Source organism: Mus musculus, chromosome 2, assembly GCF_000001635.26.
Source record: "Mus musculus strain C57BL/6J chromosome 2, GRCm38.p6 C57BL/6J".
NCBI lineage: Eukaryota > Metazoa > Chordata > Mammalia > Rodentia > Muridae > Mus > Mus musculus.
In genome coordinates this window covers 65,695,247-65,719,866 of record NC_000068.7, presented here as the reverse complement: position 1 = coordinate 65,719,866, position 24,620 = coordinate 65,695,247, and the positions used below count along the sequence as shown (strand labels likewise).

Sequence of the window (24,620 nt, the reverse complement as noted above, 5' to 3'; positions counted from 1 at the left end):
ATAAAGGAGGTGAGGACAAAGGACCCCAGGTCCATTTTCTGAATGGGCACAGCATTTGAAGGTAGGTAGAAGTTTATCTTCACTTTTTGTTTTTATTTTTGGTGGACTCGAAGTTTATTTCCTTTTCTTTCATTCTAGGAATTTTAAGAGTAAATATAAACAGAATCTCCAAGAGAATCATCCTAAATGCAAAAGCATTTGGTCAATTGCTAAATAAAGCATTGCCCTTTTCCCTAAAATGAAGTGGATGAAAATTATACCCTTGCTGCTGGCAGCGAAATGCAAACACTCCCATTCATTTACATTATTATCACATTGTAAGTCAGTTGGGAAGTTTGCATGTGGGTGAGAGATTGCTTTAATTTGCATATTACCCTGCAGACTCGGAGCAAAATATTACCTACAGAGCACACTTGCTGGGGATGTATTTTAAAAGTTATAGAAGGAAAAAAATATAAAACCAAAGGGGCAGAGAACAGAAAGCTTCAGTGTTTTGGGGAGAGCATCTACAATCCTTTTCTGGGCTGCTAGCATGTTCGAAACTTGTGACATTATTTGGAAGTTACGAAGTCCACTAAGGCATGCATGCTCACTTTTAAATAAGTGTATACTCTCTATTAAATTCTACATAAAGAAATTAGCAACTGAATTCGGTTTTCTTAAAACAATAGAAAAAAGTTGGGGTTGTCAGCCTTGCCTGACCATGCTTTAAATGACCCGACCTAGGAGCAGCTGTGCTTATTACTGCCAATGGATGGGTAAGGGACGCAGCTGAGTAACATGCAGGCCAGTCAAGTCATTTCGACACTGATTATATTTATATATGTGCAACTTGCTTGGGTAACCTGGGCAAAAGTGATGGCTCGAGCCTCTGGCTGCTTAAAAAACACCAGAGCGGCATTCTTGATGGCGCCAGCTTGGTCTCACCCCTGTGAGAAGTAAGAATGGTCAGAAGTGAAGGTCACCGTTATTACACCACAGAATTTCTCTCTGAAAGATTATCGCTCTAGCATGGAGTCAACATTATTCAGAAGAGTTAAGAAGTGACACAGGCATTTAAAAATCATGACATGAATTGCATTAAATATTGTCAAAATAGCAGAAGAGTTAGCCTACAGAATTAGGGCATGGATTTGAAATGATATAGTCAAGGCACTCTAGAAAGCCGATAAAGGGGCAAGTGAATTTGGGGAAAGCACAAAAGAGCACTCAATTCAAACAACTCTCAACCTCTAAGTCCATCCATTTATCTACCCTTCAAGAAACAGTTGGTTTAGACATTGAAAATAGACAGTGCCTCAGTTTTTCCATTAATTCAAGGGGTTAGTAGCAAAACACAACAAAATCATTCACTGGTATTCATAACCATCTCATAAGGCAAAGACTATATTATAAAGTTCAGAATCTGCGTTCAATCACATATGGAGGATTTCTGTGTCTAAGGAGGTTGGCTGCACTCAATTGGCTTAGACAAGTGTTTAGTACTCTTCCCTACCCCAAACTTCTCATCCTTTAAAAACAAAATCAACTTTAGGAAACATGAAAGTTAATCAAAGTCAACTTTAGCATGAGTTAATAGGTCTGGGAAAAATGAATACTATTCTTTTATGCAGTATTTCATAACAGGCAAGAATATAAGAAAATGAGAATAAGAACCTCCTCCCCATTAGTTACCTTTTAGTACACACTAAAACCACTGTTGTGGTGAACTATAAGGATGAATGTGTATACACTGATATATTATCTATACTTATTTTGAAAATGCTTAGAAAAATTCATATTAACATTATGAGTTTGGAAAGTGAATATTTGAAAATTAAAGTCATGATAACATTTGCATAGCAAGAATAACAATATTATCAAACACCTTACTATATAAATATTACAGTAGATATTTCTTATTTTCTTACAGGGAAGCAATATGTACTATAATGTATCTAATAGTGTTGAAGCCACAGAAATACATACCCAAATATCTCTTTTATTTTAAATTTCCTACCTCCTTGCTTTCTTCCATATCTGATTCACTGCTGAATTCTTCTGTATTTAAGTTTTCAAAGTCAGACTCTCCCACAGCAATGGGCACAGTCACGGTGAGGCTGGGGTTGTTGATGAATGACATGTAATCACTCTCATCTACCACGTACTTCTCCACACTGCTGCCTATGCCACTGGTCGTCCCGTTTCCATCTTTGAGGTAATTCAGGTCCTTGCCTATTTCTATGGTTGTGTGGTTGGAGATACAACTGTCTTTCTTGTTATTCAGATCTTCAAGGGGTTTGATTTCATCTAGAGCTTTCTGCTTTCTGACAAAGGCTTTCTGAATGAATTCACGTATCTTCCTTTTAACAAAATCAATCCCCTTCTGCATCCTTCCCACGGCTATCTGGAGGTTGTTCATTTCGTTATCGTCATCTGTGGCAGCCAGGTTGTCCGAGCTGAAAGAACTGAGGAGCAAGGCCAAGAAGAGGTTCAGAACCTACAAAAAAGTGGAGGAAGAGCAATCAGACACCCTGTTGTGTCCCTTGCTTTAGTTGTAAGACGTGGAATTGTCTTCATACATCCCATTAAAGACAAGGTCTCCCAGAACACAGCAAAGAAAAGTAAAAACAAACAAATGGCTGGCTGATAGCAAACACTACTCATACTCTTTTTATTTTGGGTTTGTTTCAAAATCCCTAAGCTGCCATGGTATGAAACTTCTATACTAACTTTATGTCTTGGGGAATCTAGACAAGTAAAAGAAATAGCTATTTTGGATGCTTGTTATTTTGAACATGTAATCTGTATTTAGTAGGACACTGAACACTTATTGTAATTTGATTCATAGAACTATATATTTGGATATGATTTGGCCTCTGCAGCATTGCAACCTTTTTCACCTTAGTAACTTGCTAAATTCAATTAAAAAATATATGTATTGCTAGATCAACACTCCTAATTTTGATTAAGAAAAAAAAACCTTGTAGATGCTACTAGTTCATGCAAGACTTATAAATATAACAAAGTGGTATAATAACACCGCTGTTATGTTGAATTAAAAGTGATGTTTGTGGTATCACCAGGAATCTCCAAGTCCATAGACTAGGTAGGTTACTAGGAATTAGGCAGTGCTGGGGACATGACTGTCATCATTTTTTAAATCAGGGTTTAGTTGACACAACCCTCAATTATTCAAACACGGAATCAAAATTAAATATAGACAGGACTAAATGCAGAGGTTTTTAGTTCAAAAGTGGAAACTTGCAGAAGATTTTAGCTAAAATTCCAATGCAAATGACCGTGACTGACGTGTCAGGTAAAAGTCAGTGAGAAGAAAGATAATGTCAGGGCCATTCTGACCTTCTGTCATTTGCCCTCCCATGGCTCCTGGCGGCCATACTAGGAGCTCTCTGTCTCCCCACTTCAGAAATTTACTAATACACTTATATGTCTCTGACTCATCCTTAAATTTCTTACTTGGATGACAAATAGATAAACTCTTTAAATTTTTATCTGTAAGAAAATTGAATTACAGTACCACAATTATTTTTGGATTTAATTTCTTAAGGATTATTACTGGAATATCTTTGTCTATTATATTTTTTTACCTGTATCAATGACTCTGCCCATATAATGTCCAATATTGGACTTTATTTTCTTGTTTTATTTTAATTTTGAGACATTTGGAGGGTGTGCATGTGACAGAAGTCTAAATCAGCTATGGCTCCTGAAATCTGATGTTAAAGACAACTGGAAATGAACTCAATACCAAATAACTCTCCCGAAAACATAAAATGTGCTTAAATCAAACTTTGTTAAAACCATATTATCTGTGACTGAAAAGGAGAAAAGTGTTTTTCCTACTTACGACAAGGTTCCCAATCACCATGACCATCATGAAGACAGTAAGACACATGGTCTGGCCTGCGACCTCCATGCAGTCCCACATGGTCTCTATCCACTCCCCACACAGCACGCGGAACACGATCAGGAACGAGTGGAAGAAGTCATGCATGTGCCAGCGCGGCAGCTCACAATCATTGGAAATCTTGCAAACACACTCCTTGTAGCTCTTTCCAAACAGCTGCATGCCGACCACGGCAAAAATGAAGACGATGATGGCCAGCACCAGGGTCAGGTTGCCCAGCGCGCCCACCGAGTTGCCGATGATCTTAATGAGCATATTCAGTGTGGGCCAGGATTTTGCCAACTTGAAGACTCTAAGCTGGAAAAAAAATAATGTAAGAATATCATTAATGCTTTGCCCTGCAGAAACATCGACAGAACTATATAGCCAATCTGTCTTAACTATAGAAAGATGGATTATTCATATGCCAAAGAATTATCTAACAAAAGGAGCAAATATTTTACACACACACACACACACACACACACACACACACACACACACACACCCTATCTACATAAGCTTTTAGAACTGTCTTTTGTTATCATCGTTATTTATTTTAACTAAGACATTTAAAGGTCATGTAGGTTAATTCATAGAGACTCGTTTTCAAAAAAGTAATTATTTTATTTAACAGCCTATAGTGAATATGTTTTTCAGTGTGGTTGAAGATCAGGATGTAGGACACACACTACATATACAAGTTAAAAGAGAAAGGGGAACTCATTTCTTTGAGGATTTACACAATTTCCATCTAGCTGTATCTTTTGCTAGATATAATATTAGAAATTGCTTTTAGGATTTACTTCAGAAGGAGGCTTAAGCTAAATGGTATATTTTTTTAACCTTGCTATCTTCAGTAACTAAAGAATGCAGTCATTACAGAGTGTACATATCCCCTTATTGCTCTACCTGGCAAATTGGAGGTATTGGTTTGCAGAGGCTCCTGAAGCGCCACCCTCAGTTAAATAGCAACAGCATTTATTTCTGATGCTTAAGTAAATGTCATCCAGACAGGAGTATATTATTTAATGACACTTAAGTGACTCAGAGGAGTGAGTAGAAGCACTAGGCTGTTTAATTCATTCCAAGAGATAATTTATGAAAAAGAGCCTGGTACATTATGCAAGATTATGTAGTGATTTGGTGGTCCCTAGTTCCCTGCATTGTAGCACTTATCACAAAGATTTGCTGAACATTGCTCTTAAGAAGTCATTGTCCATATAGCCTGTCATATAACTGCTTATAATTGCTTTCTGTAATTCTTGCATACTTCTAGATTCAAATTAGATCCACAACTCTTGCTGAAGACCAGGGAGAATTATTATATAGTTCTAAGGATCTCAGGTCAAATTTGAACTTTGAAATTCATAAAGAAAGTCTTAAAGAGACATCAAATCAAAGTCTTGGGATTAATTAGCCTCACAGTAAGTCACCTATAAGAACCTTTCTTTGGTAACAGTACGCAGCCTTTGTTATTTGAAGATAAAACCGAGCCAAAGGCTCGGTACGTTTATACAGTAAAACATACCAAATCCCCAATAGAAATGTGTTAAATGAGAGGCAGTCTTCTAATTTTAACAAGAAACCAATAGTTATGAAATATAGAAATCAAATGAAAGATAATCCCGTGTTATCACACTGCACTATAGGCAGCATTTCTAAGAAAGAAGGTTTAATAGCTTCCTGATCTGGGTGAAAGAAAAATATTCAAGGACTGTACTGTCTTTTAATTCTCCTCCCCCATACACCCTATTCCAAGTATTAGCTTCTCAGGGGATAAAGGAAGCAATCCAAGGTCGTAATGGAAGCTCTCACATGGTTAAAAAAAATCAGATATCTGTGTTGATTATTGTGATTGCAATCTGGCTTGATATGAGACTCCCTTTTTTCTTTTTCCATTAAACATCCCACTTGATATTCAGAGAGAGAGAGAGAGATCATTGGCTGTTCATTGGAATAAAAAATATATTTTTCAAAACTATTATATAAAAAGAACTATATATTATAGAAAGAATCATATGTCTTCATATTTTACAAATGATATTATATTTGTGAAATATGTCAAACCTTTCATTAGGACACAATAAAAACTAAAAAGTACAAAAGTATGTATGGACTCTGCTAATTAGTTACCAGTCGGAAAGATCGGAGAACTGACAGTCCTTCCACATTCGCCAAGCCGAGTTCCATTAAACTAAGGCTCACTATAAAGCCATCAAAGATATTCCAGCCTTCTTGAAAGTAATAATATGGATCCATGGCTATTATCTTGAGAAACATTTCTGCGGTGAAGATCCCAGTGAAGACCTATATGAGCAATGTAGTTAATTACAGGAGTACCTGCTCTCAAAACGAAGCAATGTAACGAACAGTAGATCAAACATAAATTCTGAATCTTAAAGGTTGGTTTGTGTTCAAACAATGGATGTCCTTGCATGTTTTATATTTAACACATTATATAACTGTTCATAATACTTAAGGTTTATTATTCAGGTAATGAAATGAACTCCCTGATTTTGCGACAAAGTTGCACTGGACACACTGCTCTCTACTGTGCTTGCTCTCTCTAGTTCTCTAAAGCTTCACCAAGTGTTTGCCCAGAAGCACAGACTTCAGTTGCCACGTAGAATAGGTTGGTCTCTTCATAGCTCTGCAGAAGAACTGGAGCTAAGGCGGCTTGACGCAAACTATAATAAACATAGGGATAACCAAGCTACTGTGTCTCATCCAACTGTAGTAGTCGAATAAACCAATCAAAAACTTAGATTTGCTAAAAGAAATCATCTTTGATTATAATTTTTCTTAAAGACATACCAATAATCCAAAGAAGACCAATTCGAGTTTAAGGCAAGGGACAATTACAAGTCAAACAGGTTGTTTCTGTGTGAAATTTTCTTTCCTCAAGCTACAAAAAGGTATGTACCCAATAGGGCAGAAAACATTGATCAAGGTTTCTTCAGGAACACTTCTTATTCTACACTTGCTGTTCCACAATATCTTTTTTCTCAAGTGAACTGTTAAATCAAAATGGTGTCCATTGAGAAAGTTGGGGAAGGAAGGACAGAAAAGGATGGAGTGTATATAATATTTAATTCAGAACTTGATATGAAATGTGTTCACTGTACATACTTTATCATTTGACTCACTTGAGAGTCCTCAGATATATACATATATATATAATTTGTGAAATATGTCAAGCGTGTCATTAGGACATAATAAAGAATAAAAAGTATAAAATACTATATACATACTATACTATGAATACCATATATATGTGTGTGTGTTCAAGTCTAAGAAGTATATTATGCTTTAATATATTTGTTATAAGGCACATGAGAACTTAATTAGCCTTTCATATTATATATATGTATAAATGTAATATGTATGCATATATATGTATATATGTTACATACTTATTTTCCCACTATTCCTAGCATAATCTTGTTTTTAGATTTTGTCTTATTTATTAATCTTGTTTTATTTATTTGTCTTGTGTGTATGTGGGAGCACATGTGTTAAATGGTATGTTTGTGAAGGTCAATGGATAACTTACAGAAGTTGGTTCTCTTCCAGCTTTTGGGGTCAAGTGTCCAATTTAGGTCATTAGGCTTGCTGAAAGCTCCTTCTTGGGGAGCCATCTCATGGCCCTAATTTTTCTTTTGTTTCTTTCTCTGTTTGCTTTGAGTGAGGCAGGATCTCTCTATGTAGCAGAGATGGCCTAGAATTTGTGATCTTCCTGCCTTTGTCTCCCAACTGCTGAGATCACAGGTATGTGTCATTATGCCTGATTGCAATTATCATTACAATAAAGAAATGATTTAGATTCACTTTTAAATCAAATTACACATAAAACCTCTGAATCCTTTGTACTGAGTTCAAGTAGGAACCTGTTTTTATTCTTTAAAACCCATGCAAAAATGTTTTCGTGTCTTTGGTGAACAAAGTCAATTAACTGTTAACTTATTTGACAGTGACACATAAAATTAATAAAAGCAATCTGTAGAAAGATGAACCATCAAGGAGTCTTACCAAATTCCCAACAGACAGCACACTGCTGAACTGCTCCGTCATCGGGTAGTGCTCCATGGCCATGAAGAGTGTATTTAACACAATGCAGATGGTGATGGCCAGGTCAACGAATGGATCCATCACTACCAGATTGACAACATGTTTTACCTTTAGCCATGGCTTACAACAGTCCCAAATCAGGCACATATTAGCAAATTTATACCAGCATGGAGGGCATTTCTGTCTGGATTCTTCAAGTTCTGGGGAGGAAAAAAATAAATACACTCATGAAAACTTTTTTACGTTCTATTAATCAGTCTTTGGTTTAAATGGCAGTAATTCTTTTAATAAACAATCTAAAGGTGCTTTTAAAAGATATGATAAGCAGTTGTAAAAGTCAGGAAAAAATTATGGGTTTGTAGTCACAGAGAGAGTAGACACAGAAAGGCTAATGCTATCCAGTGTTTCTCAGATACACATAGTTTCTGACTCTATCTGCAAGACTAATCCTTCAAAGTTGTCTACAAGGTTACAAGAAACAAAATGGCAGGGTTCTCACTCTGTGCACCGTCATCCATATTCACATAGAACAAGGGCTGGGGTGTGTTAGCAAAGGCTCCTCCAGAGCCATCATCACAGCTTGGGTGAGTCACAGAGACACTCTTGGATTAGATGTCACTGGAGGGATTCTAATGAGGAACACTTAACAGAACCAATTGGCCATGTTAAAAACTCTCACATTAATGTTAATGTCTGAGTTACAGGGGCTTGCATATTAAGTTCAGTAAGTTTTCTATTCTCTCTAGACATCAATGTAACCAGAAAATATTTATAAAAAGAAAATAATTCACTGAATAAAATGGGGTCCTCATTGCTAGCATACCAACACTTTATAAAGAGAGATTCAAGTACTATTAATAAAATACAAGATTAAAAACAGAAAATTCATAGAATTCATATATCTCTATTGGGTCTATTCATTTTAATGCATTGAAATCTGCAACTATTGTATCAAATATATGAAATGAAATTTAATGTTAAAAATGTTAGGAAAGCATTCAGTGTTTGAAAGAAGGATTTAAGCTAAATGACAATGTAGTATTAAACTTATCTGACAATTGTCTACAAGACTTTTTGATCATTTCCTCTAAAATTAAGTGGTAAAGAGACCTTCTAGAGGACACCTGTTTGGTAACCATTGACAACGTCTTCTGGGAAACTGTGAAGCAGAAAACTATCATTTCCTTCTTTCTTTGGTCAGATGATCACTTAGACAGTCTTCAGTGGGAAAGGATACCAGGTTTGGTGTATTCTTCCAACACCATTGCAGAAAATTACCTGCTCTGACAAACATGTGATCATCTCTTCTTAGCACTCAACAGAAGGAAGCTTTCCTTCTTCATTCTTTGGCATGTGGTCTCTGGCCAGTCACATTAGCACTACTGTAGCAACTAGGGCATTCCTCCACCATTGATGGAGCTTACAGTGAAGTGAAATTTATAAGGGAGGAGGCAGCATAGAAAATGGAGAAGAATGTTGCTAGATATTTGTTCTGCTAATGAACATTTGCTACTTATTTATGCAATACGGTCAATTACTTCCTTAAATGAATTTATTCTTTACTGTTTTAGTGGACTTTCATTAAAGCTAGACATTTCAAGTTTCCCCTTGGATACTGAAATTCTTCAAGTAAACTTTTTTTTCCATTCATTATGGTTTGTAATTTGGTAAAAAATAAGGAATGCTTTAGTTAAGTCAGACAAAAAAATTCCCATAAATAAAGTTATTATCCACTTTAATTATTTATTTTATATATGCATTTTTACTTTATAGACGCTTTCAACACTGCCAAACAAGTTCATGTTCACAGAGGTAACAAAAAAATTATATAATTTGCAACAAATAATAGAAGAGAAGCTGCAAAATTTCTGTCTATGCACTATCAGAGTAAAGTCCATTCTTAATTTATACAAGCTGTGATATAGTAGAATAAGAAAAGCAAATAGCATAGCACAGAAAAATAAAAAAAAGAGAGAAATCAGAGAAACATTCAAAGGGAAAATTCAGCAGGTGCTGATGGTCTTGACACTAGGAAAAGTCGGAGCCAAGTTGCTTTTAGTTCTAAAATAAAATCATTCAATTATTAATTTCACATAGGAGGATCTCCCACTTTAGAACAAACGAAGCACCCAAGTGGGGACTACAGCCACTTCTCCATCATTCCTGTGGGGGTTTTCCATCTTAGAGTCAACAGCAGCTAAGTTCATATCTTCTCTTGCATCTTAATTCCTTCAGTGCTTTTATCTTATACCCCAACATATACACTGACCAAAGTGTATCCACAAAACATCTCTATACAATTCTGCATTTTAAAATATCTTTTGCTCATCATTAAGCAGGATTGTGCATTACTTTGGGTAATGAAGAGTTGGCTGTAGTAAAAAAGAAGGAAAGCAAATGTTGCCAGCCTCATTAGCAAGCCTGGTTTATGAAAGGGAAGGCGAACCAAGTTTTAGAAGAAACCACATTTAAATAAACAGATAATAACAACTAAGAAACAGCCCCACCATTATTTGAACAAGCAAGACCGTATCAAAGTAGGCTTTACTATTCATGTTATGTGCAAAAGATTGCTGCCTATTATTATCTGGCCATTGCCACATTCAAATTGTTCACATATAACTAAATAAAAGAGTATAAATATATATCAGGCTTTCATCATCCTAACCAACTCTTGGAGACGTGTTTCCATGCAGGAGGTTGTGTGTGCTCCCATTCTAAGCACTGGAGGTCAATTCATTGACAAGGCCAATTTGTAATGGTTTGATTTCTTTTTTCCCTTCCATTACTCCTTACATTACTTTGAACTTAACACTACTAGAAGTGCAAAGCATGACTGTCAGTTTAGACTTACCCTGGCTCCTTCTCTACTTCCTGCTTTGGGGAGCAGCCATGCTGCTGACATCGGAAGCAGAACCACTGGCCCCTTCCTCTCAGTGGTTTTGCTATGGCAAGGAGCCGAAGACCAGAGACTCTTCAAAAGATTTACCTGGAGGGATAGGGAGGAGCAAGCTACTGGCAGCTGGGGGGGAGAAGGAGTGTGAGCTAAGCAGGCAAGGTTGGGGAAGAATGGACTTGAGTTTAATATTCCATTGAAGTCAATAAAAAGATCAGGACTCTACCAAAACTGGGACTTGTACCAATGTCTTGTCCATGATGACAGAGACATCCATTATGGTATTTTTTTCTGGTTATGACTTTTAGGCTTTTGATACTGAGATCATAAGATTGTTGCATTGTAACTAAAAATACTCTTTCTAAGAATCTACCCAGTCTCAGAAGAAACTATTATTGGGAAGGGAGGTATATGCTGGGCAGAGGGCCAGGGAAAAGAAGGAGGGTAGTGGAGATATGAATAAGATACAGTGTATATGTCTATTAAAATTTGAAAAGAGTTTTAAAAAATAGTCACGCACACACTCATTTTCTCTCACCCTGTGCTCCTTTTTTAAGCTTTCTACTTTGACTTACATATTCAAACATACTTTTACATATGTGGGGATGGAAATCAGCGAGACTTGTAAAAGATGGAGAGATATAATACATCTTATATGAACGTAGGAAGGAAAAATAAGGAAGAGATGGGCAACAGAGAAGGAGGTTATATGTGAAAATATTTTACATAAATATATCTTCCACGTATTGAAGTTGACAGCCACTGTTGATTTCACTTAATATAAAAAGGAAAAAGAACCACATGAGTGTACAAAAGTAGCGTAATAGAACAAATAATAACTATAGCATCTGTTGACAGTCTTCAGCATGCAAAGTGCGGGGGTGTTTTACATGTGTCGTCTTATTTAACCATTACAACAACTTTATGCCTGAGTATTACAGTCCACATTTTAGCTGGAAAAAATGAAATTCAAATCATAAATTAGTACATTTAAACTGTGACAGTGCCTGGAAGTGATCACAGATCAAGCTGTTCTCCAAACTTTTATTTTGGTAGTATGAAATCCAGCCTTGTAAATACTATGTTAGCTATTAAAGTTATAAGCTTCAAGCAAGGTAAAAGCTGATATGTTATGATATTTTATCAGTGATGAAGAGAGACACAGAGAGAAAGAGGAAAGAGAAGAGAAGAACAAAGCTACAACTGTAAAATTTTGAACACAATTTCAATGAGGCATGGCACCTTAATCCACACTTTTATTTATAACTCTTGTTGAGTCAATAGATTTCATAACTTGTGTTAGCATGTTATATTTTGTAACTTGTCAAATGTGTTAGCACCATAGTGATAAGCATAAATCTGTGCACTGTTACTAATATCACCATCAAGCTTAAAGAGTTTATAATGTAAGGTCTGGAAGTCTTATTCCAAATGTACCTTCAATTTGTAGCAGTTTTGTAGAAGCTCATTTAACAATCTATACAAAAGAGTCAAATCTATGTGCTACCACCAATTCCGCTTTACCTTTTAAAAGAAGTGGTGATGTGGTTGGTACTAGGTTGGGAAGTATTGCCTTGAAACTTAGGCGACAGTTGTCATATCATTAACAACCTGCTGTCAAAGAGCAACGATGGGGAACTTTTGACTTACCTTCCATAGTGTTGGTCAAAATGCTGGCCATACTCATTGCTCTTTGCCTTGATGTAGGGTCTTCCAACAAGTCCATAGAAACATGGTAAGAACTGGACCTCCTCTTCCTTATTTCTGTTTCAGTAGTTGTGCCCTGAAATACCAAAATTCCAGACAACAAAATAATCACTATTCTTGGCGGTAACAAACCTCAGAGCACTCCAGTTGTAGATGTTACTTAACCAAGAGTTCTACATGCTTCCTCAGATGTAAGGAGTGTCTTACTTTCTCATTGCAGCGATAAAACAGCAAACAAAAGCAGCATAAGAGAAACTCTTTTTTGACTCATAGAAGTTTCAAGTGGGTACAGCCTACTTGGAAGAGGCCACATGGCAGCAGAAAGGGTAGGCATAGTGACAGGAAAAGGGGACTGGCTTGTCACACTCATCTGCTGTCTACACTCAGGAATCTGGCAGTGAACAGAAAGTGGGACCAGGCTATAAAGCCTCTAATCCCATCCTTGGCAACCTAACACCTTCTTCTGTTCTCTACTCATTAAGGTTCTACAACGTTCCCAGATAGCACCATCAGCTAGACAGCCATGATTGGGGCATATGAGCCCATGGTAGACATTTCATAGCTAGACCACAATAGTTCCCTGTGATATTCCTAGAATTACTATATTCGGACTGTTTTTGAAAGTCTATCAGCCCTTCAGTCTTCTGTGATTCCAGCTTTCTCCATGCCAGAAATTTGGCTTGGAAGGACCAAAACTAAGATCAACTGTATAAACTCAGAGCATCTCACCCATTTCAACCTCCATCTTCAAACTGAAACGCATTGTTTCTGATGTACTCCCAGGTCCGTTTTTAGATCGTTATAAATAGGTGTGAAAAGGCATCGTTATCCAATATGTATCCATAATAGTTCCCTTAAAATGTGAGCTCTGAATGTAAAATATTTTCTTATTTTTTTTTTGGAGACAGAAATCATTTTCCATAACCATATTTAAGAAAAAAAACAAATCTTAGCTAACCTATCATTTCATCTTATACTTCCATAATAGTTCCCTTAAAAAAATAAACTCTGTATGTAAAATATTTCTGTTTTTGGAGACAGATATCGTTTCCCAATATTCATATTTTAAAATAATCTTAGCTCACCTATCTTTTTATCTTATACTTATGAAACTGATCTATTCACAGATGAGCTACTTAAAATATCGCAACTCTTGGAACGTGCCAGTTGGAGTGTTTGGATGTTAACAATCACACAATGACTCAGTTATTCCCTACCCTAAGACACTCTCCAGGTTTGGAGCTAGGTAGGAACATGTTTCTACCCAGCATGGTGTTAACAGACACAGGACAAAGAAAAGAATCTCAAGCACTTCAAAGGCAAGTCTGAGTGAGACTCTTAGTTCTGTGTTACTGCTGTTGCCTAAATGGCAACCTAAGAGTTGCTTATGAATCCAGACATCACTGGGATATGAGCAATGGCCATTACTGCTATGTTAATCATTTGCATGACTGGGTATTTCAAACGGATTTCTACTCAACTGATGTTATCACCAATGGGGATAAAGATCCATGCTATCAGCTCAGCTTAACTACAAGATGCAGGAGTAATTGAAGCAAGGAGAAAAGAGAGAATGAAGTATTGAAAATAAAACTATTAAAGTAAAGATGCAAAGATGGGCTCATGGAAAGGAAATATTTACCTCCTGAAAGATGAACCTTTTAGGAAAAAAAAAGAGCAGAGGCCACATAAATATCATTCAATCTCTTCGTTTTAGGCAAAACCACATCCAAAACTCCAGACCTATGGAAGTTTTAATCGTAGATTCCAAAATCTCTAATGATACTATTCAGCAAATTCTTCTGAAGTTTAATTGTCTCAATGGAATTTATATGTAAAGAACAGGAAATTGTGTGCCTTGCTTAGGACCTGCCATTTGCTTGCCACTGTCTGTTTCCTGTTCACATGTCCCCATTGCCACTTGTGTGTCCCTTCAGCTTCTTCCACCGAACAGAGTCCTGCCCCAAAGCATTGACTTCATGGCTGCAGGGATGCAGGTGTGGGAATCCACAGCTTACCAGGTTACACTAGGCTTGGTGTCAAACTAAGTCCAATCAACCTTTGAGATTTATTCTGCCTTTTCTGATAGGGCAAATGAATGGTGAGTCCTTGACAGTTCTGATATATGGATTTGCAGTTATATTTATGCAATGAAATTGGGAATGTTATCCCAAGGGTAACAATAGCAGTGATGGACCTACTTCTGTATTCAAGAACCGTGTGAACTGTTTCATAAGAAAAAGATTTCCAGGATCCTGCTGCAAAGTTTCACTCCGAGTAGCTCTGGTACAGCCAGAAAATTTGGAAATTCCATTTCTGAGAATCTCCTGAGAGAGTTTGAAGCATGACTTAAGAAAAACTTTTTTTTTCTTTATCTATACATCAATATTTCAGTATTACATCAATCTATCAGAACCTGGATTGAAGTAGCTCAGTGGAACAGCACGTGCCATTGCATGCATGGGAACTCTCTGCTTCTGGTGTCTTCCTCAACTTCCCTCGTCAGTGTTTCCATTTTATCAGTGAACTCATTCATATCCTAAGTGGGATGGTTTATATCCTTGGCCCAGAGAGTGGTAAGATTAGAAGGTGTGGCTCTGTTGGAGTAGGTGTGTCACTGTGGGTGTGGGTTACAAGACTCTCATTCTAGCTGCCTGGAAGCCAGTATTGTGCTAGCAGACTTCAGATGAAGATGTAGAATTCTCATTGCCTCTTGTACCTTGTCTGCCTGGATGCTGCCATGCTACCTCCTCGATGATGATGGATTGAACCTCTGAATATGTAAGCCAGCCCCAATTAAATGTTGTCCTTATGAGAGTAGCTTTGGTCATGGTGTCTGTTCACAGCAGTAAAACCCTAACTAAGACACTAGGTTGGGGCCATTTTAAGGCATTGATTTATTTGTTTTTTTTAATATGTCTCTGGTATTTTAATTAAACTGTGTTTAGATTTTGCGGATTAAGGAAAGAAAAAAGAAAGAAAGCCAGACAGAAAGAACAAAAGAAAGATAGAAAGACAAACAGAAAGAAAAAGGTTTAGCCAGGCAGTGATGGTGCACACCTTTGATCCAAGTTCTCTGGAGGCTGGGTCAGGCAGATCTCGGTGAGAAGACCTAACCTTATAATGGTAATGATTTTACCATTTAAGAAAATCCAACAGAATGTTGTATTTCACTGTGAATAGAGTATAGTAGGGCTTGTAAACAGCACATCTGGGATCAGATCTTAGTTTAAGCATGTATAGGCCTCAATTGTCCCTCTGTAAAATGGGCATAAACTAGTAACTATTATAATGGGTAATTGTGAGGGTTCAATGAAATAAACCCACAGTGTTCTGGGAAATGTGTTGAACATAACTGGCTAAAATTATTTCTCTAAGAACATGTGACATTTCCTTATCATTCTTCTTGTCTGCTTCACAACAAAGTTCTACTCTTCCATGGCTTGCTATTTTTCCAGGATACATGGAAATTTCCTTGGAAGGAAAAGCTGAGAAAAGGCCATAAGAAATCAGTGGTGAGCAGCCGCTGTTGTCATATTCCAGGGCAAGACATTCCTCTAAGAAGTAATTGAAGTTCTGTAGGCTTCTTGTATGATATAGCTGTCTCTAGTGAGACTATGCCGGGGCCTAGCAAACACATAAGTGGATGCTCACAGTCAGCTATTGGATGGATCACAGGGCCCCCAATGGAGGAGCTAGAGAAAATACCCAAGGAGCTAAAGGGATCTGCAACCCTATAGGTGGAACAACATTATGAACTAACCAGTACCCCAGAGCTCTTGACTCTAGCTGCATATGTATCAAAAGATGGCCTAGCCGGCCATCACTGAAAAGAGAGGCCCATTGGACTTGCAAACTTTATATGCCCCAGTACAGGGGAACGCCAGGGCCAAAAAGGGGGAGTGAGTGGGTAGGAGAGTGGGGGGAGGGTATGGGGGACTTTGGGATAGCATTGGAATTGTAAATGAGGAAAATACCTAATTAAAAAAATTAAAAAAAAAAAGAAGTAATTGAAAACTATTTGGACCATTATAACACGGCCGTAAGGGATGTGTCTGCTTTAAAAAAAAAAAAAAAGAAATGATATAAGAGTAATAATATAAAGGAGATTTTATCCCAGCTGGGGAAACTGTGATGTGATCAGACAACATGGCTGAAGTGTTTTATAAAGGTTAAGTGATGTTTCATTTAATGCCAACTTGAGGAATGCCCCTCTTTATAAAGGGACCATCAGTGATACATCCTGATAAACATTATTAAGTTGAAAATCTTTTCCATATGCTCAATTTGGGGTGACTTTGCATATAGGAAGAATTCATGGCAGTAATATGGAAGGCTAAATCCATTAGAAATAGAAATCCAAAAGAAAACATGGGACTGTAGCCTGTGCTATTCAAGCAGTCTCTTTGCTGATGAAGGGTGGCTGGGTCATTAGAGTTGGTACTGGGGGCAAGGCACACTATGAAAAATCTGGAGAACTGTGAAGTAAGGGATTTAGATGGGATAGTGTGAGCATGACAGCAAGTGGAGGTGTGAAGTTGTTTTAAAGGGACAGGATAGAAAAACCTTTGAAATGCATATATACGTGTGTGTGTGTGTGTGTGTGTGTGTGTGTGTGTGTGTGTGTGTATGTGTGTATGTGTGTCTGTGTGTCTGTCTGTCTGTCTGTCCTTTTATATGTGTATATGTAATCATGCTCATGTTTATATTCTTTAATTTCTTAATATTTAATCATATTGCTAGGTGTGGTGGCACAGGCCTTTAATTCCATATCTTGGAAAGCAGAGGCAGGTTAATCTCTGAGTTTAAGGATAGCCTGGTCTTCAAAGGAAGTTTTAGTATAGCCAGAGCTACATAGAGAAACCTTGTTTCGAAAAAATATAATAATAATAACAACAACAACGATGATGATGATAGTTACATGCTTGCATGACAAAGATGTGATTTGACTTTTACATTAAAGTCCAAACTGTAGGAATAATAATGAACAAATATGCCTATGAAACTCATTGTATGATATTAATTTGTAGAGTTGTGTTGAAGGTTTTTTTTGTTTTTTTTGTTTTTTTTTTTTTTTTTAAGGAGATAAGTTCATAGCTTGATAAAACCAGCCACCTCTTGGCCTGGGAATAAAAGATGCAGGAAAATTATCATCTGTGTAAATCAAAACCCACATCCCTGATTGTACCCATGTCCTTTCTTTTTCTGTGCTCTCAGATGCAGCTTTAATGGTCCTCACCTCTGGTAGTAGCTGCCCCACAGGAGATGTGAGAGCAGAAGGGCCTCCAACTAGGGAGACCACACCGTTGCAGTCCACTGCACTGTGCATCTTCCCATTCATGGGTAGAGTGGGTATCCCCCGGGAGGCACGGCTGGCCTGGCTAACGTTGCTGGGACGCCTTTCTCCATGTCTGTGTGGTACAAATAGAGAGTCTCTCCTGCTGTCGTTGTCCTCAAACGTGCTGTGTTCATCGTCCGCAAAGTCATTTTCAGAACCAATATCCTTCACCCGACCTTTGAAGCTGAAAAGGCTTGCTCTACTGTTGCGTCTCGGAGAAAAAAGGGAGCCTCGGATGCTCAAGAGAGACTAGAAAGAACCAAAAGGAACAAAACATATGAAGAGAATTAAGAACTTGCAGCCAGAAGAAAATGGCTTGACCCGCTGGTTCATACCCGCTGGCTACCTCAGGATAAATCACTGGGCAGGAGTCGAAGTCTCCCTTCCTGCACTAGCTGCTCAGCACTTTGCTTTGCTTTCCTGCCCTCTTGCTTCATGTTCTTCCTATTCTGTCATTTTCTTTGCTTAAGAGTAGTCAAAAGCACTCCCACAATGCTGTCTAGTCTTATGCCTGGAGGAGCAGCGCTTGCTAGACCATTCTCTTAGAGCTAAATATCACCGAATGATTCAGTGAAAAGTAATTAAACACACACCTACATTTAGGTCTTTTGAAGCTCAAAATAGATGCAGTAAGAGCTCACAAGTGACCACACCCTGAGGCAGAGCTTCCCCAGAGAAAAATCAAAGCTGGCTTGCTGGTAGACCTGCATAATTATAGCGCAGGGGCAGCTTCTCTCCCCTCCTTTGCCTATTTTATAATGGCCCTCATGAATAAATTAAACAAATCAAGCTGAAATAACTGTATGATTCATTTTCTGATTTCCACTCTTCTGTCTCAAGAAATCTGAACAACACGATATTAGCAAAAAACCCGTTTTCAAATAAGAATCTGATCACAGTCACTCAGCATTTTCTAACAATGGCCTGTTTCCTTACTCTGCTTGGCCATCACACACCAATAAGGATGACTTACCTCTGCTATGCCATCAGTCTGTGTTTCTAACCTCTGCTACACATGCGGTCACTTGACTTATAGCCATTTCTTTGTGGTTTACAAGATCCTGTACCTTAAGAAAAGCTCCTCAATTCTTGATTCATTTGATTTCTGAGGCACTAATCCAGTCCCTGACTCTAGAGCACTCCATCCCTGTAATGCATGGAATGGTTACCATGGAGACACAGGATGTTGTTTGGCCAACTGAGAATCAACACTTTCTTTTCCAACTGTTGGGAAACAGAGGTGGTTTTTCAACTGGGGTTGTTGAGATTATTGGATCTAAGAGCAACAGTGGGTATCATGCTAGACACATGGGAGAAACCTTGGATGACATATGAATGTCATCCAATATACATGGTTAGGCCTGTTCCCGACATACAACTTGCTGTCTTAGTCACTGTTCTTTGCTGTGAAAAGACATCATGACCAAAATAAGTCTTATTAAAGAAATTTAGTTGTTTCTTATTTACATTTTCAGAGACTTAGTCCATTTGCATCATGGTAGAGAGCATGGCAGCATGCCAGCAGATACTGGCAAAGTAGTTGAGAGCTACATCCCAATTCATAGGCACAGAGAGCCTTGGTCTGGTGCTCATTTTTGAACTCTCAATGCCCACCCCTAGTGACAGATTTCTTCCAACAAGGCCACATCTACTTCAATAAAGTCACACCTCTTAATACTCATAATCTTTTCAGTGTCACTTCCTGGTGACTGCACTCAAATATATGAGCCTATGGGGCTGTTTTTACCAAAACCACCACAGTCCACTTCCTGCTGCTTATAACCATATCAGAGCACAAAATGTGTCTAGTCCAACTTCAAAAGTCCCCATAGTCTATCACAGTTTCAAGACTGCTTAATATCCAAGGCCCAAGATCTCTTCTGAGACTCAAGGCAACCATAACTCCCTATAACTCTCTATATAAATCAAACCACCCTATCTACCTAAAACTATGCATAGACATTATTTATATAATCTAATAGTTCTGTTTTTTGTAAGTTATCTGTATTGCATTTCTATTAATTGAAATAACACAAATTCAATAATTTAATAAGATGAGTTTGATCTTTTTCCTCTTTGATTGATTTAAGGCCCAATAATAATTTTGTGTCTATGATATTCTTATATTCTTTAAGCAATATGTGTTCTTCTGATTTCCTTTCAGATACTCATCTTTTCTTCAATGATTTTTGTAATATTTATACCACATTTGTACAGGCCAGATACTTTTTTGTGTTATGTGTCCATTCACTATTCAACAATAAATAACATTTAGGAAGACAAATTTATCCCTCTATAGAAGTTATTTCTTACCATCCCTAACCCTAACCCATCTGTCTTAGTTACTTTTCTATTGCTGTGATAAAATGCCATTACCAAGGCAACTTACAGAAGGAAAAAAGCCTTTGGGGCTATGGTTCCGGAGACTTAAGAGTTCCTGAAAGCTGAATGGAGATAACAAGTGGCAGACAGCAGAGCTCCCATCTGCAACTACAAACGAAGCAGAGAGCACACTTGGGATAGAGAGGCGCTTTTGAAACCTCAGTGCCCACCAGCTATGACATAGCTCCTCTAACAAGGCTATACCTTATAATCCTTCCCAAATAGTTCTACCAAGGAAACGGGGATGAGGGGGAGTGGGACAAAGTATTCAAACATAGGAGCTTATAGAGACTATTTTCATTCTTTTCCACCACAGAAATCCTACCTATCATGATTCTCATTAGCTCACTATTGTTTCTCATTAGCTCACAACGAAAAAGACAAAAGTGTTTAAAGGAAATACAGTAAAATTCATGTATATGTAACACTTTTAGTAGAGTTTACATGTTAACTTAAAGTACACATAGATGGATAGAGGGAGATAATCTCAATAAAACTGGTTAAAAGGTGCATTAAGAACAGAGTTTATACATAACAACTAGCTACATTGCAAATGACCAAACCATGTCTTTCTCCATAGCCAGCTCCAGTTGCTTCCTTTTGTATAGCCAGATGCCTACTGTAGTTCTTACAGCCAGCCACCTCAACCACCCCAGTTGTAAAGGTACCTTTCTGACCCAACATCTGGAAAAGAGAAATGTGGTCTCCATGGGCCAAGCAGAATGTTGTGCCTCTCTTTGAACCACTGCTTATACTACAGACACGCTTACAATGATTTCCTAACTTAATGCTGTGTTGCAAATGAAAGACAGCCCAGAAGACACATCCTTCCCACTGGTAAATCTCCAAAAGCTATAACTGCTAATTTATTACAGGTGACCTGGTTCTTAGAAAAGTTTCTAAAGAAAATATCCAGATTACCTTAAGACTTGATTAGAGATGCATTCTTGCCTTTCTTCCCTTCCCTCTCCCACACTTACAAGTCAGAGATGTCTAAGAAATAGTTCACATTTCCACCTACTCTACTGTGAAAATTATAATCTTGCAGGAAAAGTTTATATTATATTTTTTGGTATGAAAGCAAAAGTGGTTATTAACAGAATATCCTTTCCATTATATCATTAGAATGCATGGTTTCTTAATAGTTTGTGATCCTTGACCTTTGAAAATATCTCATAAAAGCTAAGAGGCTCCTACCACTGTATGCAGGAAGAATCTCTATACTTGGTTTGACGTTTTCATTATTACTTCCAGGACTTTCAAAGTGGGGTTACTGAAATATCTGCGTGGTACCTCTCTGTCTCTGTCTCCCTCCCTCCCTCCCTCATCTCCAATCTTGTTCTATCTCTGTCAAAACAAGATCCAAGCATGAAGTTGTGTGAGGAGCTTTTTGGGTGCCTGTGGGAAAACCAAGACAGAAGCCTTGTGACCTCAGTTTCTTCAAAATCACAATATTGTTCTTAGATTGTGCTTTTGTGTCCCTCCCTGGTGTGGCAGATAGGGGTGACTTTACTTCAGATTATTCATTACAACCAGTGATTACAACGTATTTATATGCCTCTATAGAAAGACATGTTTCTCTGTGGACCTTGTCCACCACATGTGGCTTGCTCTTGCGATTGGACACCTTACTCATGTGAGTTCTCTAAACCATTAGAGCATAAATTGTTTGGTGCTTTGAATAAAATGGACTAGTGCATGAGACTTTAGTCTGCCTCATTTATCAGCTCCATTCTTCCAGGTCCCATCACCTCTAGAGCAGTAAACACCACTCCATCTTCTTTGCAATCTACCAACTATTTAAAAAAAAAAAACAAAACAGGCAAATATATTTTTTAAAGTAGTTCATTGTTATTTATAAAGATTGCTTAAGAAACAAATAGGAAATTGAATGAAACACGGAAGGTCATGTATGACCTAAATCTCTCACAGTGTCCAATTAGCTGGGAAATAGGCACAAGGAGAGGTGTACAGGTACTATAAAGGAAATGCCATCTCAGTGAGAAAATAAAGAGCAGGGACAGCCCCAGCATTTCCAAGCATAGTGCACAGACTAGAATTGATCCTCTTGGATTTGGAATAATGTAAATTGAAGAAAAGGTCTGCAGTGCCAGTGGATATGAAGCTTAAAATTTAGGCAAACCTAGTTTATAATTTACACAAAATTAGGTTCAGGAGTAGGCAAACTAATCTTCCCTCTTCTCTCCTTCTTGCCCTTGATCTCTTCTTAACTCCCTTCCTCCATTTCCTTCTTCTCTCCATTATTTTATTTTTATCAAAATAATCATGCTTTTAAGAAGAGAGCCCAACATTTAAGGGACTCATATTTGCCAATTAAGAAAAGGGGGCTCAGAGCTGAACAAAGAATTCTCACCTGAGGAATACCGAATGGCAGAGAAGCACCTGAAAAAATGTTCAACATCCTTAATCATCAGGGAAATGCAAATCAAAACAACCCTGAGATTCCACTTCACTCCAGTCAGAATGGCAAAGATCAAAAACTCAGGTGACAGCAGATGCTGGCGAGGATGTGGAGAAAGGGGAACACTCCTCCATTGTTGGTGGGATTGCAAGCTTGTACAACCACTCTGGAAATCAGTCTGGCGGTTCCTCAGAAAATTGGACACAGTACTACCGGAGGATCCCGCAATACCTCTCCTGGGCATATATCCAGAAGATGTCCCAACCGGTAAGAAGAACACATGCTCCACTATGTTCATAGCAGCCTTGTTTATAATAGCCAGAAGCTGGAAAGAACCCAGATGCCCCTCAACAGAGGAATGGATACAGAAAATGTGGTACATTTACACAATGGAATACTACTCAGCTATTAAAAAATGGATTTATGAAATTCCTAGCCAAATGGATGGACCTGGAGGGTATCATCCTGAGTGAAGTAACCCAATCACAAAGGAACTCGCACAATATGTACTCACTGATAAGTGGATATTAGTCCAGAAACTTAGGATACTCAAGATATAAGATACAACTTGCCAAACGCATGAAATTCAAGAAGAACGAAGACCAAAGTGTGGACACTTTACCCTTTCTTAGAAATGGGAACAAAACACCCATAGAAGGAGTTACAGAGACAAAATTTGGAGCTGTGACGAAGGGATGGACCATATAGTGATTGCCATATGCAGGGATCCATCCCATAATCAGCTTCCAAATGCTGACACCATTGCATACACTAGCAAGATTTCGCTGAAAGGACCCAGATATAGCTCTCTCTTGTGAGACTATGCCGGGGCCTAGCAAACACAGAAGTGGATGATCACAGTCAGCTATTGGATGGGTCACACGGCCCCTAATGGAGGAGCTAGAGAAATTACCCAAGGAGCTAAAGGGAACTGCAACCCTATAGGTGGAACAACAATATGAACTAACCAGTACCCCAGAGCTCTTGTCTTTAGCTGCATATGTATCAAAAGATGGCCTAGTCGGCCATCACTGCAAAGAGAGGCCCATTGAACTTGCAAACTTTATATGCACAAGTACAGGGGAACGCTAGGGCCAAAAAGGGGGAGTGGGTGAGTAGGGGATTAGGGGGTGGGTATGGGGGACCTTTGGGATAGCATTGAAAATGTAAACGAGGAAAATACCTAATAAAAATAAAGTAAAAAAAAAAAAAGATTTATTCAGGTGAAACCATAAGAGTTGTGCTGGCAATTTTTTTTAAAAGTAATTTTTCTTTGGTAACAAAAAATCCTATTCAATTTGAAATCATTTATCTCAATTCACAATATTATTTGGCTGTGGGATGGGCCAGCTGGTCTACCAAAATGTGCATATGTTAACAATTAGGTCATGTGAGAGTCTTTATCTGATAAGCTGTGAAGAGAAATAAAAAAGTCCTAGATATGTGTATATTTTTTTTAAAAATCAAATTATACATTTCATCATCAGCTTTAAAGGATGTTTTCCGGGCTCACCGAAGAAGGCGAAAGTCCATGAGTTTCGGTGTCAGATCAAGAATCACCCGATATTGAGTCAAATCTATAGTGAAAGTGATACTCTGCTGTCTAGTTGTTAGCACTGATTATGAGCGGGGGGATAAGATGAATACCTATGATGTAAGCCATCCACATGGTAAGTACAGAGCATGCTGGCGCCCTTTTCAGAGCAGGTCGACAGGTGAAGCTTCAAGAGAAATCTGAAAGCGCTAACTCTAGAGCAGGGCTTGACTGGCCGTGGCTCTTCTTGCAGGACAGGCTAAAATTGTAGAGGAGAACTGTTTCGTTGATCCTCGTATTCCAGAGGACTATGGCCAAGTACATCTCATCAGGGGGCATATTGTTTGAGACTGGCAGCATCCTGTCACACCATGTGGGCGG

The 24,620-nt window shown here is 38.0% G+C and overlaps 1 protein-coding gene across 5 annotated transcripts in view; it reads right to left on the bottom strand.

Annotated features, from left to right (window-relative positions):
- Scn2a (sodium channel, voltage-gated, type II, alpha) overlaps window positions 1-24,620 on the bottom strand; it is a 146,684-nt gene that overhangs the window by 47,581 nt on the left and 74,483 nt on the right. For all 5 annotated transcript variants that reach the window (XM_017314945.1, NM_001346679.2, NM_001099298.3 and 2 more), the window contains 6 exons: window positions 17,803-18,150; window positions 12,507-12,639; window positions 7,922-8,160; window positions 6,026-6,199; window positions 3,851-4,207; window positions 2,000-2,479 (listed from right to left, as the gene is read on the bottom strand). In XM_017314945.1, the coding sequence (XP_017170434.1) occupies window positions 2,000-2,479; window positions 3,851-4,207; window positions 6,026-6,199; window positions 7,922-8,160; window positions 12,507-12,639; window positions 17,803-18,150 (1,731 nt within the window). The remainder of the gene's footprint in view (window positions 1-1,999; window positions 2,480-3,850; window positions 4,208-6,025; window positions 6,200-7,921; window positions 8,161-12,506; window positions 12,640-17,802; window positions 18,151-24,620) is intronic.